Source organism: Rutidosis leptorrhynchoides, chromosome 6, assembly GCF_046630445.1.
Source record: "Rutidosis leptorrhynchoides isolate AG116_Rl617_1_P2 chromosome 6, CSIRO_AGI_Rlap_v1, whole genome shotgun sequence".
NCBI lineage: Eukaryota > Viridiplantae > Streptophyta > Magnoliopsida > Asterales > Asteraceae > Rutidosis > Rutidosis leptorrhynchoides.
In genome coordinates, this window is record NC_092338.1 from 190,750,481 (window position 1) to 190,765,155 (window position 14,675).

The 14,675-nt window shown below is 33.7% G+C and overlaps 1 protein-coding gene across 1 annotated transcript; it reads left to right on the plus strand.

Annotated features, from left to right (window-relative positions):
• Positions 1–2,724: 2,724 nt before the first annotated feature.
• LOC139851923 (phytochrome E) lies at positions 2,725–9,682 on the plus strand. Its single transcript, XM_071841125.1, has 4 exons — positions 2,725–5,100; positions 7,356–8,118; positions 8,252–8,545; positions 9,274–9,682. Exons 1-4 carry the CDS (start codon positions 3,027–3,029, stop codon positions 9,473–9,475), a joined length of 3,333 nt encoding a protein of 1,110 aa, XP_071697226.1. The 5' UTR covers positions 2,725–3,026; the 3' UTR covers positions 9,476–9,682.
• The last annotated feature ends 4,993 nt before the right edge of the window (positions 9,683–14,675 follow it).

Below are 14,675 nucleotides of genomic sequence, written 5' to 3' on the forward strand. Positions count from 1 at the left end.
GTTTATTTATGTGTCCTGGTTTCGGAATATTGAAGTCCAAGGTCTGTTTTCGTAAAAGACGGAACTTATATTGCCTTAATTTTTTTAAAGATTCTAACACAATCGTAAAAAACGACTAATAAGTTACAAAAATCCACTTTTAATAATTTTTCCACACACGACAATATCCAACATCAGAGTTGAAACTATGGCGTTACTAGATGTGTGGCAGCTACTAAATCACCCATTCACCCACTATATTTCCAATGTTTGGCGTTTTTTTTGTTTGATTGTACTGTGTTTAGTTTGTAGTTTTGTTCGAGGTCCTCATTAGTCTTTGTTTTGTTGTTCTTTCAGTTTTGTATGGTTTTGATTAGGGCGAGGCTCGATGTTAGATAGCGTTTGTTAGTCGGTTAGATTTTGAGCCTCGTCGGTTTCTCTTGTATCATCTTGGTTAGACTCTTTCATTTTTCATAAAAGGGTCTTTAGCTTAAGAGTTTTCGTCTTTTTTTTTTTCCTCTAAAAAATAATTTGTTATAAAATTATAAGCACTTAATAAATTAATTAGGAGAATATATTATATCATATATCATATATTATATTATATTACCGTATTATATTATGTCTGTATTTAGAAAACAAATTCATAAATACAATATTATCAACAACACTTCTAAAGTTCAGTTCAAAACGTAATTAAGACTTTTAACTATGATATTAAATAATGGTAAATGGTAAATTGTGGTAAAATAATTTGATGTAATAAATATTTACTAATTTATTAATTAGTAATTACATTAAAAAAATTAGAAATTCAATGTTATTATAATTTATAATTACATATAATACAACAACAACAACAACAACAAAACTCAATACCACATAAGTGGTATATGGGGGAGGTGAGATGTAAACAATCTTTCCCCTATTTTTGAATAAAGAGAAGTCATTTCTCCACCCAGAGTGATACACTCCAAGAAGTAGAGAAAGTCCTCTCTCTCTCTCTTCGACGGATAAAGAGGTTGCTTCCGAATGGACCCCCGGCTAATAAGTAGGAAAAAAATTATAAAAAAATTAAAATAAAATATAAAAAATAAAACATGAGACGCCATGAAAATGGTAGGATCAAATTTTCATGAGTTTTAAATCCTGCACATTCAATTTAGGCTCTAAGCGACAGTTAAATCGCCAATAAATAGACGTTTGCTGTTGACTCAATTAATATTAAATGGTAATTAAATTGATGTATTTACGGTTATTAATGCCTTTTAATACGACTCAAAATATTACCTAAATATGGTTTAAATTGTTGTTTGGGTTTTGATAACGTATGTCATGGTGACATATGTTAAGGCGTAATCAATGAACTCGAAATTTTCTAATATTTCAGATACTGCATTTAATACTCATTAATTCAATCCAATGGTTACCATGTTTATGCGTGTATTAAATGTAAATGCTGATATTTAAGGAAATTTCAAGGTTATTAATTGCGCTTTAACATATGCCATCGTGGCAAACGTTAGCAAAAACACAGTTTTAATAGGGCAATTGTCAACTTCTTATGTACACGTACCTAAAAACATAGTTTTTCAACCTTTTTCTCCATTATAAAATCATATACTCCTTGTATCATCCTGACAAAAATTACACTAAGAAAAAGTGATTATCAAATGTACTTTTATTAATTTTTAAGTTTTACCTCTTTCTTTTTATTTATTTTTTTCTTTTTTTGTTTTAAATGCATAAAATAATGACATAAAAAATTTAACTTATTATTTTTATCTATTTATAGAAATGAAAATCAATATGGGATTGTCAAAAATTATACAGTAGTGTACAATAAATATGGTAATTACTTTAGCGAATATTCTAGGATGAAATTAGCTGGAGCCGGAGGTTATTATTGAAGCTGGTAGTGGAGCTTATTATTTTTTTAAGTGTTTGGTAAATTAACTAGCATTTATTTTCAATTCATAAACTTTATTTTTTTATAGAGGAATATTCATTTGAATCCATAAATTAAGTTGATATCCAAGGGATCAATGAGAGTGCGACATGTGGCGCGAAAATCACATGTGATTGAAAAAAAAAATTCATAAATTTTTTTTTTCGAACTTTTTTTTAAATTTTCTTTTTTTCGAAACCTTTATTTTCAAAAAAAAAAAATTCAAATTTTTTTTTTTATAATCACATGTGATTTACCTGTAGAATCACATGTGATTGGATTTGATATGCATAATCACATGTGATTAAGTTTACAATCACATGTGATGACATGCAGAATCGATTGTAAAATAATAAAAAATTCGAAAAAGAAAAATTTCGAAATATTTTTTTTTTCTAAAAAAAAATTTAATATATTTTTTTAATCACATGTAATTTTCGCGCCACATGTTACACTCTCATTGATTCTTTGGATTTCAAGCAAATTAATGAATATAAGAGATTACAACTCTTATAAGCTAATATGAGCTAATATGATTTATATTTTAAGAGTTTATAGTTTTTATAAACTTTACTTTTTATATTTACCTAAAAAAATTTATAATTTGTAACTTATTAAAATTATGCTCAAGATCCTATAAGATTTCACCAACTCTAGGAAGCTGATGCATCAAATACACTTTTCCGAGTAGATAAGATCAAATAGTGACATAAGGATATTTGATTCTGTATCTTCTTTTTTTTTTTTAGTATCTTGGATTACTTTATATTCTTTGTGAAATTCTCCAACTTTTTTTTTTTTTTTTGACAAAAGTTCCAATCTTTTTTCCTGTCTGTGGTCCTTTTCACTATAATACACAGTTAAATTTAAGCCATACATACTTCCATACATATGAGTAGTTTATGCTAATGAAGAATCAAACTGAAATGAAGAATTCAGTATTAATGAGAAGATGAAGCTAGTGGCATCTGAAGTTAATAGCATGTGGGGACTTGAACAACTCAATCATTTACAAAAACAACAACAACCACCCTGCAACTTCAACAACTTTTGTAAACATTTTTCATAGAACCCTTTTCAGATTAAGAAAATTTTTTATATGAAAATGGAGTTAGGAAGCAAAGGAGTAAAGGCAGAGGAAGAAAGCATTAACAACAACAATAATAATAATAGGACCTCATCATCATCAGGTGCAAGTAACATGAACCCATTTAATAAAAATCAAAACTTGGGTCAGTTTCCTACTGATGCAAGGCTATTATCAGAATATGAACAATCAGTTGGGTCTGGTAAGTCTTTTAACTACTCATCTTCACTTGCACATGCACCAAATAAACATGTAGTTGAACAACAAATGACTGCTTATTTGGGTACAATTCAAAGGGGTGGTTTTGTTCAGCCTTTTGGTTGTATGATTGCAATTCAAGAACCTACCTTTACTATCATAAGTTTTAGTGAAAATTGTTTTAGTATGTTAAGTTTAAATCTTGATAATTTTGACAATTCGAATAACTCGAAAAGGTGTCTGCTTGGAATTGATGCTAGAACCCTTTTCACTTCTAGTTCTAGGGCTTCTTTAGAAAGAGCTATAGGTTGTAAAGAAATCGGTTTATTGAACCCGATTTGGGTTCATTCAAGAACTACCCGTAAACCGTTTTACGCGATTCTTCATAGGATTGATGTTGGAGTTGTTATTGATTTAGAGCCAGCTAACTCTAGTGATTCAACATTATCACTTGCTGGAGCTGTTCAGTCGCAAAAACTTGTCGTTCGAGCGATTTCTAGACTGCAGTCTCTCCCTAGTGGAGATATTGGTGCGATGTGCGATACCGTTGTTGAAGAAGTTCAAAAACTTACTGGATATGATCGTGTTATGGTTTATAAATTCCACGATGATGAACACGGTGAAGTTGTTTCAGAAATTCGAAGGGCCGATTTAGAACCGTATTTAGGATTACACTATCCTGCCACTGATATCCCACAGGCGGCCCGATTTTTGTTTAAACAGAATCGGGTGAGAATAATCGTCGATCGTCAAGCGGAATCGGTTCCCGTGATACAAAGTCAAGAACTAAACCAACCACTTTGTTTGGTCAACTCTACGCTTCGAGCACCACACGGGTGCCATTCGGTTTACATGGCTAACATGGGTTGTAATGCATCTTTAGTGATGGCAATTCTTATAAACAACAAAAACGGGTCAACGAAGCTATGGGGATTAGTCGCGTGTCATCATAGTACGTCACGTTACGTTGCTTTCCCACTTCGGTACGCGTGCGAGTTTCTAATGCAATCAATGGGGTTGCAGCTTTACATGGAGTTGCAATTAGCGGAGCAAAAGGAGGAGAAAAGGATACTCGGTACACAAACGATGTTATGCGATATGCTCCTTCGAGAGGCCCCGTTTCGAATAATAACACAGTCTCCGAGCATAATGGATTTAGTTAGATGTGATGGTGCGGCGTTATATTATAATGGGAATGTTTGGTTACTTGGTACAACTCCGAACGAATCACAAGTTATCGATATAGTACAATGGTTATGTAGTGAACATGAGGACTCAACAGGGTTTAGTACCGAAAGTTTGTTGCATGCCGGTTATCCCGGTGCGGTTTTGCTCGGTGATGCGGTTTGTGGTATGGCGGCTGCACGAATTACTTCGAAAGATTTCTTGTTTTGGTTTAGATCACATACTGAAAAAGAGATTAGATGGGCCGGTGCTAAACATTATCCTAACGATGAAGATGATGGTGAAAGAATGCATCCGAGATCATCTTTTAAGGCGTTTCTCGAAGTCGTAAAAAGTAAAAGTCTTTCATGGGAAGTTTGTGAGATCAATGTAATTCATTCGTTGCAGTTGATAATGAGAACATCTGCTCAAGATGTTGATGATAATGGTAAAATGATGAAATCGGGTCAAGAATATGAGAGTGAGGTTCAAAAAATGGATGAAATCAGTTCTGTTGCAAGTGAAATGGTGAGATTGATTGAAACGGCATCTGTACCAATTTTTGGTGTTGATGGGTCGGGTTTGGTTAATGGGTGGAACAGGAAAATTGCAGAGTTGACTGGTGTGGTACCAGATGAAGCTATCGGTAAGTCGTTGATTGATGACATTATTCATGAAACCTCACGTGGAGTCGTTGAAGATATTCTCTGTAGAGCTCTGCAAGGTAAATTCTTTTATCAGATTCTTATATTTTTCAGCTATTGCTGTTGTTTTCTAAAGTTGTAGTAAACCTTATTGGCCGGTCGGGGTTAAGTGACGGGTAATTTGTTATTGACTTAATTACACGAATAGTCACTGTGGTTTGTTAAATCTTGCAAGTTTAGTCACTAAGCTTTTTTTCTTGCAATTATAGTCACTAAGGTTTGAAAATCTTGCAAAAATAGTCACTCCGTGTAATAGACGTAGTCACGTGTTAGGCATGTGAGGGCATTTTAGGTATTTACCACTTCTTTTTGTCACTTTCCCCTTTCCCTTCTTCATCTTCAAAACCCTAAATTTAGTTCCAAAATCCACCTAAGCATTCCACAATCATCCTGCTCATTCTCTAAAATCAAAACTATTCTTATTGCAAGTACATCACCGCTACAAGTTGATTTAGTAAATTTTACTACTACATTCGGTACAAAAAAAGGGTTCAGTTCTTGTTTTTATTTAAAACCCACTTCACTCAATCGATTGCATCAAAACCCACATGCGATAGTGTACCTTAATTCAGTCAATACTCAATTTCAATCTCCTGACCTATACGTTTACGTGTTTCAAATAATTTCAAACAAATAAATTATTCGATGATGGGATATGATAATCAAAGCAATGAAGAAGCCCGACTAAATACAACGATGATGGGATTTGATTATTAGTTCTGGATCTCGTTTCTGGTGACGAACAACCTGCTCATATCAGTCGTTCTGGAGCTCGTTTCCGTTACCACCGATGTTCGTTCGACGACGGATTCTGCACCAACCTCGCCGGAGTTACCACAACGACAACTACTAGCCACCTAAATAGGGACTTTAAGATCGGAGATCAATTTCATAGTAATTCGATTTCAAGTTCTAAAATTTGCTAGATCCGAAACTTTTCGGAGTTGTCACCGCTGGTATTAAACTGCAGATCTGAAACAAGAGGTTTTAAAGAAAACTCAGATGCATCTCCAACCATCTCCGTCCACCTCTGTCGTTGCTTCAGATGCATATATGGTCATGTCTAATTTTCTAAATCGCAACCCACTGGGGACGGCGGTGCCAGGTGTTGGGAATCGGAGCTCCGATTTGGATAAGCAGCAATCAACGGGAGTATCAGATGGTGGATTATGTATATGTGTATGTGTTTGGTTTATTCAAGTTTCTGGTTAGAAGTGTTGGATTTCATGTATGTGGGTGTGTTTGGTTTCATTTATGTGTTTGGTTTGAATCGAAGTAAAGCAGGTGTTTGGTTTCATTATGTCAATAAGGTTGTGTTTGGTTTGATTATGTGATATAAGGTTGAAATTAGAAAGGAACTGACGTAATTACCCATCACGTGATCAGCACATGATGTGTTTTAACGGACCAAGTTAACGTCAGTTAGCTTGAGTGATTAAACTTGTAACTTTTTGAAACCCCGGTGACTAAAGTTGCAAGAAAAAAACCATAGTGACTAAAGTTGCAAGATTTTACAAACCACGGTGACCATTCGTGTAGTTAAGTCTTTGTTATTACCGACCGGGTTGGGTCAACCTTAAACTTTTCTTTGTCCAGTTATATGAGTGATTTTTCAAATCATATGTAGAATATGATAACAAACTGTATTATTATCACAGTAATAATCCAATTTAAGATTTTTTAACCGATTTTGAATGTTGTATGCATTTTCATCATCGGTTGAACTACCCATTGACCATTGGCCAATTTCCTACTTAGCTAAATTTCTTGATTACTCATTTGACCCTTAGGTATGTAACATAACCCAATCAACTTATACGTTAGATAATTGGGTTGAAATTGTCACCTCTGCTTATCATATAAAAAGTAGGTATTGTTTAGTTAGAGGGCACATGCTTTACCTAACCATCACCAAGATGGCCTAGTGGTTGGCCAAGCTAGTAGGGGGCTAGGGGGTGCCTAGCCACCCCTAACTATTGTAGTGTAATTGATATTCCATTGTGTTTTCACGAAGAAAAATAGAGTCGAGTTGTAGCGTCGAGTTGTGAGGATATCAGAACGCCAACTAAAATCGTATCTAGAAAATGGATCTTTAACTATTGTAGTGTAATTCGTATTCCATTCCATTTTTATGCTTAATAACTATTTATTGATAGAGGATGTTACATCTAATACATTAACCATTTGACCCACAATATAAAATAACCTATTTTCCAAACCCATTTTAAATCGTTCTGACCACATAAGCCAAAATATTTTGCTTGATTTGATATAGGCGAAGAAAAGAAAAATGTCGAAATGAAACTAAAAGAGGTTCAAAATAACACCATTGTGTACATTGTGGCTAATACATGCACAAGTAGGGACTACCTAAACAATGTGGTTGGCGTATGCTTCGTGGGTCAAGATGTCACAACAGAGAAAATTGTCATGGATAAATTTATACGTATGGAAGGAGATTATAACGCAATTATCCAAAGTCTACATCCATTAATTCCTCCTTTATTTGCTTCCGATGAAAACGCTTGTTGTTCTGAATGGAATGTAGCCATGGAAGAGCTTTCGGGTTATATGAAAAAAGATGTTCTTGGAAAGCTACTTTCTGGTGAGGTTTTCGGAAATTTATGTCGACTTAAAGAGGAAGATACACTAACGAAATTCATGATATTGTTATATAGAGCGATGAATGGTCACGATACTTCAGATTTACCATTTGGGTTTTTCGGTAAAAATGGGAATCTTCTTGAGGTTAATTTGACAGTAAGCAAAAGGGTTGGTGAAAATGGAAATATAGTTGGGTGTTTTTGTTTCTTGCAAACTAGTAAAAATGATTACGAGATCATGTTAGAGCGCAATGATTTGGCGTATATTAAGCAAGAAATAAAGAATCCGTTAAACGGGTTGCGTTTCACTCACAAACTTCTTGAAGACTCGTCTATTTCAGATGATCAGAAGCAGTATCTTGAGACCAGTGGTGCTTGTGAAAGACAAATTGCATCGATTATCGAGAACATGGATGTAAAAGGTATCGACGAAGGGTAAGTCTTAATTTATGAAATTTATTCTATAATTAAAGAGTACATAAACGATTATACCTCAAAAGTCGAATCGTTATCTGTTATAGTTTCCTATTCAAGGTTTTTGTTTTGATAACATTTTGTTGTTTTGCAGTAGTGTGAAGCTAAACTTGGACCAATTTGTAATGGAGAATCTTTTAGATGCAATCGTGAGCCAAGTGATGATCGTTCTGAAAGAAAAGAGTATACTGTTGATTCATGAAATACCCGATCAAGTCAAAACGCTTACTCTTGTTGGTGATCAAATTAAGCTTCAGATAGTCTTGTCGGATTTTTTGCTCAGCATTGTGAACCATGCACCGTCACCGAACGGGTGGGTTGAAATCAAAGTGTCCCATGGACTCCGGATGATACAAAACGGACATGAATTCATTCATTTACAGTTCAGGTCAGATTTATGGCTTTCCCTTTCTTATTTCTTGTTTGTATGTAAACACTGGTGAAACGCAACTTGAAAGAGGTGTCGGTTAGTTTTCCTGATAATGACCAGGGAACGGGTCGGAAACAGTTATGAGATAACCCGGTCAGGCTGACTTACCCTCCCCTAGCCTGAACCTGTAAACCTTAGCCCTTTCACACAAAAAAACAATAAAAAAAAAAAAAGAAAAGAAAAAACTTTAAGTCACAAAAACGAATTCTGAGGCCCCAATTGGCTCACGGAATCCAATGAAAATGAGATTCTGGCGGAATTGGAATTAAATTTCAGTTCCAATTCCGCCGGAATCTCATTAGATTCCGTGAGCCGAACGGGCCTGAGTTTCCAGCCAAATTTAATGTTTTTTTTTATTGTTCTACTCCGATTACTTATGGTTAAAAGTAGAGTGGCCAAATGGGCGGGTTGGTCATGTGTGGATTGGCCTGCAAACATTGCTCATCCTATCCTATGATTCTTTATTATATAAAGATAAAATTACCTACTATACTAAATGTGCACCATTTTTTATTACTATTATGGCCCTGATAACACTAGTTACCTTCAGAGGTTTATACGCAGGGTATTTTGTTATTTCGATTATTTTTCTCAAACGTGTTTAATTACTAAAATTCCCCCCAGTGAAATTGTGCCACACACCTCAGGTTAGATAGTGTTGATCATGAACTAATTTTTTCCTGCAGATTAAGTCATCCAGGTCCAGGGTTACCTGCTGATATAATTAGGGATATGTACGAAGAGAGAAATCAATGGGGGACCCACGACGGACTCGCTCTAAATCTTTCCCGAAAACTTCTCAGAATCATGAAAGGCCACGTGCACTACGCTAGGGACGACACTAAGTGTTGCTTCCTCGTTGACATCGAACTTAAAACAAGGAAATGAAGATTTGAAAAAATTCGTTATGAGTTCAACTGTGTTATCTACTGATTTTGATGATTTTTATATTACTGTGCTCGTAGCCTTACCTAATCTTGATTTACAGATGAGTTCAGATTCAATTCAAAGTTGTAGCACATTTTACATCATTAAAACTTATGTAATCTTTGTATATATTTCTCTGATATAAGAGTTGAATCTTTGTGTATATGTTGTCTGATCCACGGGTTGAAAAAAATGGTCTGGCTTTTCTGAAGTCAAACCTTGGAGTTACCAAATAGTTTAGGGACTGAGCGCATAATTTGAACAAACCATAGGGACCGTCCCAGTAATTATGTCCAAAAATTAATATAGGGAAAGTGTTGTTTGTTTTTCCGGCTGTCGATCTTATTATGTCTTATTTCTTCGCGTCTGCACATGCATACAGTTTGTTTTTAAAGACATAAGATAAAATAATGTCTTATTATGTCTGCAGTTTCGCAGACTTAAAAATATACTTTTAAGTGCTGCAGACAGAACTAAGTTATTTTGCAGACATAAAAACAAACATTTGTCATTATTAATCATAAAGACCTTTAGACCACATCTTCTTTACAGACATGGTCCGAAGATCTTCAGACTAAACATCTTAAAAACAAATATCACCTTACTCAGATACAATCACCTTCAAGTAAGCGACTAAACAATAATCTCAATTCACCAAGAAGGTAAAAAAAAAAAAAACAAAAGACTTCTCCAATTGAGCTCAACACAATCGGCATGCATAATACACATTTTAATACATCAAGTACCAGTCATTACTGTAGTGACCCGAACTTTTAATTGAGATTGATATTTACATGATTAAATGTTTCCAACATGTTAAGCAATCAAACTTGTTAAGACTTGATTAATTGAAATATGTTTCATATAGACAATTGACCACCCAAGTTGACCGGTGATTCACGAACGTTAAAACTTGTAAAAACTATATGATGACATATATATGGATATATATATAGTTAACATGATACTATGATAAGTAAACATATCATTAAGTATATTAACAATGAACTACATATGTAAAAACAAGACTACTAACTTAATGATTTTTAAACGAGACATATATGTAACGATTATCGTTGTAAATACATTTAATGTATATATATCATATTAAGAGATATTCATACATGATAATATCATGATAATATAATAATTTAAAATCTCATTTGATATTATAAACATCGGGTTAACAACATTTAACAAGATCGTTAACCTAAAGGTTTCAAAACAACACTTACATGTAACGACTAACGATGACTTAACGACTCAGTTAAAATGTATATACATGTAGTGTTTTAATATGTATTTATACACTTTTGAAAGACTTCAATGCACTTATCAAAATACTTCTACTTAACAAAAATGCTTACAATTACATCATCGTTCAGTTTCATCAACAATTCTACTCGTATGCACCCGTATTCGTACTCGTACAATACACAGCTTTTAGATGTATGTACTATTGGTATATACACTCCAATGATCAGCTCTTAGCAGCCCATGTGAGTCACCTAACATATGTGGGAACCATCATTTGGCAACTAGCATGAAATATCTCATAAAATTACAAAAATATGAGTAATCATTCATGACTTATTTACATGAAAACAAAATTACATATCCTTTATATCTAATCCATACACCAACGACCAAAAACACCTACAAACACTTTCATTCTTCAATTTTCTTCATCTAATTGATCTCTCTCAAGTTCTATCTTCAAGTTCTAAGTGTTCTTCATATATTCTACAAGTTCTAGTTACATAAAATCAAGAATACTTTCAAGTTTACTAGCGCACTTCCAATCTTGTAAGGTGATCATCCAACCTCAAGAAATATTTGTTTCTTACAGTAGGTTATCATTCTAATACAAGGTAATAATCATATTCAAACTTTGGTTCAATTTCTATAACTATAACAATCTTATTTCAAGTGATGATCTTACTTGAACTTGTTTTCGTGTCATGATTCTGCTTCAAGAACTTCGAGCCATCCAAGGATCCGTTGAAGCTAGATCCATTTTTCTATTTTCTAGTAGGTTTATCCAAGGAACTTAAGGTAGTAATGATGTTCATAACATCATTCGATTCATACATATAAAGCTATCTTATTCGAAGGTTTAAACTTGTAATCACTAGAACATAGTTTAGTTAATTCTAAACTTGTTCGCAAACAAAAGTTAATCCTTCTAACTTGACTTTTAAAATCAATTAAACACATGTTCTATATCTATATGATATGCTAACTTAATGATTTAAAACCTGGAAACACGAAAAATACCGTAAAACCGGATTTACGCCGTCGTAGTAACACCGCGGGCTGTTTTGGGTTAGTTAATTAAAAACTATGATAAACTTTGATTTAAAAGTTGTTATTCTGAGAAAATGATTGTTATTATGAACATGAAACTATATCCAAAAATTATGGTTAAACTCAAAGTGGAAGTATGTTTTCTAAAATGGTCATCTAGACGTCGTTCTTTCGACTGAAATGACCACCTTTACAAAAATGACTTGTAACTTATTTTTACGACTATAAACCTATACTTTTTCTGTTTATATTCATAAAATAGAGTTCAATATGAAACCATAGCAATTTGATTCACTCAAAACGGATTTAAAATGAAGAAGTTATGGGTAAAACAAGATTGGATAATTTTTCTCATTTTAGCTACGTGAAAATTGGTAACAAATCTATTCCAACCATAACTTAATCAACTTGTATTGTATATTATGTAATCTTGAGATACCATAGACACGTATACAATGTTTCGACCTATCATGTCGACACATCTATATATATTTCGGAACAACCATAGACACTCTATATGTGAATGTTGGAGTTAGCTATACAGGGTTGAGGTTGATTCCAAAATATATATAGTTTGAGTTGTGATCAATACTGAGATACGTATACACTGGGTCGTGGATTGATTCAAGATATTATTTATCGATTTATTTCTGTACATCTAACCGTGGACAACTAGTTGTAGGTTACTAACGAGGACAGCTGACTTAATAAACTTAAAACATCAAAATATATTAAAAGTGTTGTAAATATATTTTGAACATACTTTGATAAATATGTATATATTGTTATAGGTTCGTGAATCAACCAGTGGCCAAGTCTTACTTCCCGACGAAGTAAAAATCTGTGAAAGTGAGTTATAGTCCCACTTTTAAAATCTAATATTTTTGGGATGAGAATACATGCAGGTTTTATAAATGATTTACAAAATAGACACAAGTACATGAAACTACATTCTATGGTTGAATTATCGAAATCGAATATGCCCCTTTTTATTAAGTCTGGTAATCTAAGAATTAGGGAACAGACACCCTAATTGACGCGAATCCTAAAGATATATCTATTGGGCCTAACAAACCCCATCCAAAGTACCGGATGCTTTAGTACTTCGAAATTTATATCATATCCGAAGGGTGTCCCGGAATGATGGGGATATTCTTATATATGCATCTTGTTAATGTCGGTTACCAGGTGTTCACCATATGAATGATTTTTATCTCTATGTATGGGATGTGTATTGAAATATGAAATCTTGTGGTCTATTATTATGATTTGATATATATAGGTTAAACCTATAACTCACCAACATTTTTGTTGACGTTTTAAGCATGTTTATTCTCAGGTGATTATTAAGAGCTTCCGCTGTCGCATACTTAAATAAGGACGAGATTTGGAGTCCATGCTTGTATGATATTGTGTAAAAACTGCATTCAAGAAACTTATTTTGTTGTAACATATTTGTATTGTAAACCATTATGTAATGGTCGTGTGTAAACAGGATATTTTAGATTATCATTATTTGATAATCTACGTAAAGCTTTTTAAACCTTTATTGATGAAATAAAGGTTATGGTTTGTTTTAAAATGAATGCAGTCTTTGAAAAACGTCTCATATAGAGGTCAAAACCTCGCAACGAAATCAATTAATATGGAACGTTTTTAATCAATAAGAACGGGACATTTTAGTTGGTATCCGAGCGTTGGTCTTAGAGAACCAGAATTTTGCATTAGTGTGTCTTATCGAGTTTGTTAGGATGCATTAGTGAGTCTGGACTTCGACCGTGTTTACTTGAAAAATGATTGCTTAACAAATTTTGTTGGAAACTATATATTTTTAACATGTGAATATTATGTGATATATTAATCTCTTAACGCGTTTGATATTATGTGATAGATGTCTACCTCTAGAACAAGTCCCATTGACTCACCTAATAATAATGAAGAGTCAAATGTAAATTGGAATGATTCGTGGACTGATTCACAAGTTCCCGAAGAGGAACCGGAAGAAGAGTCAGAACCGGAAGAAGAATCGAAACCGGAAGAAGAATCGGAATCGGATGAAGAAATAGAACCGGTGGGGGAAATAATAAAACGGTTAAGTAAAAGAAAATCATCAACCAACCGACCAAGGTTAATTATGGTCAATGGTGTTTCCGCCAAGGAAGCAAAATATTGGGAGGATTACCAATTCTCCGATGAATCGGATTCCGACGAGAATTCCGATGATGTTATAGAAATTACCCCAACTGAATTTAAAAAAGCAAAAGAAAATAATAAGGGAAAGGGCATAAAAATAGAGAAATCTAATTCCAACCCCGATGAACTTTATATGTATCGTCAACCCCCGAAGTCCTTAAGTTGTAACAATGACCCGGGAACCTCTAAACCACCAGGTTTTTCTAAACCAATGTGGAAAATGACGGCTCGTATTAGGGGAACATCATATATCCCTAGAAACTTGGCAAAACGAACCAAAACCGAAGAAGAAGAAACAAGCGAGTCGGAATAAGATAGTTGTATTCGTGTGGTGTAATATATGTAATATAGTATGCTTATGCTTTATGATATATGTAAAAATTGCTTGTATTAATAAGTATTTTTTTTTATGAATCTAACTCTTGTCTATTTTACAGTATAAAAACACAAAATGGATAGACAACCCAATATTTTAAGAGACCTACCCGGAGACATGATTGATGAAATCTTGTCTAGAGTCGGTCGGAATTCTTCGGCACAACTATTTAAGGCGAGATTAGTTTGTAAGACATTCGAAGAACGTTCCAAGAATGCCTTGGTTTATATAAGGCTTTCGTTCGAAAGATGGGGGATATCACATTGGGAAATTCATAAGTTACGA

Coding starts and splice junctions, on each gene's coding strand:
- LOC139851923 (XM_071841125.1), top strand. CDS start 3,027: ATGAAAATGGAGTTAGGAAGCAAAGGAGTAAAGGCAGAGGAAGAAAGC. Junction 5,101..7,355: donor TCTCTGTAGAGCTCTGCAAG/GTAAATTCTTTT, acceptor GATTTGATATAG/GCGAAGAAAAGAAAAATGTC. Junction 8,119..8,251: donor GTAAAAGGTATCGACGAAGG/GTAAGTCTTAAT, acceptor GTTGTTTTGCAG/TAGTGTGAAGCTAAACTTGG.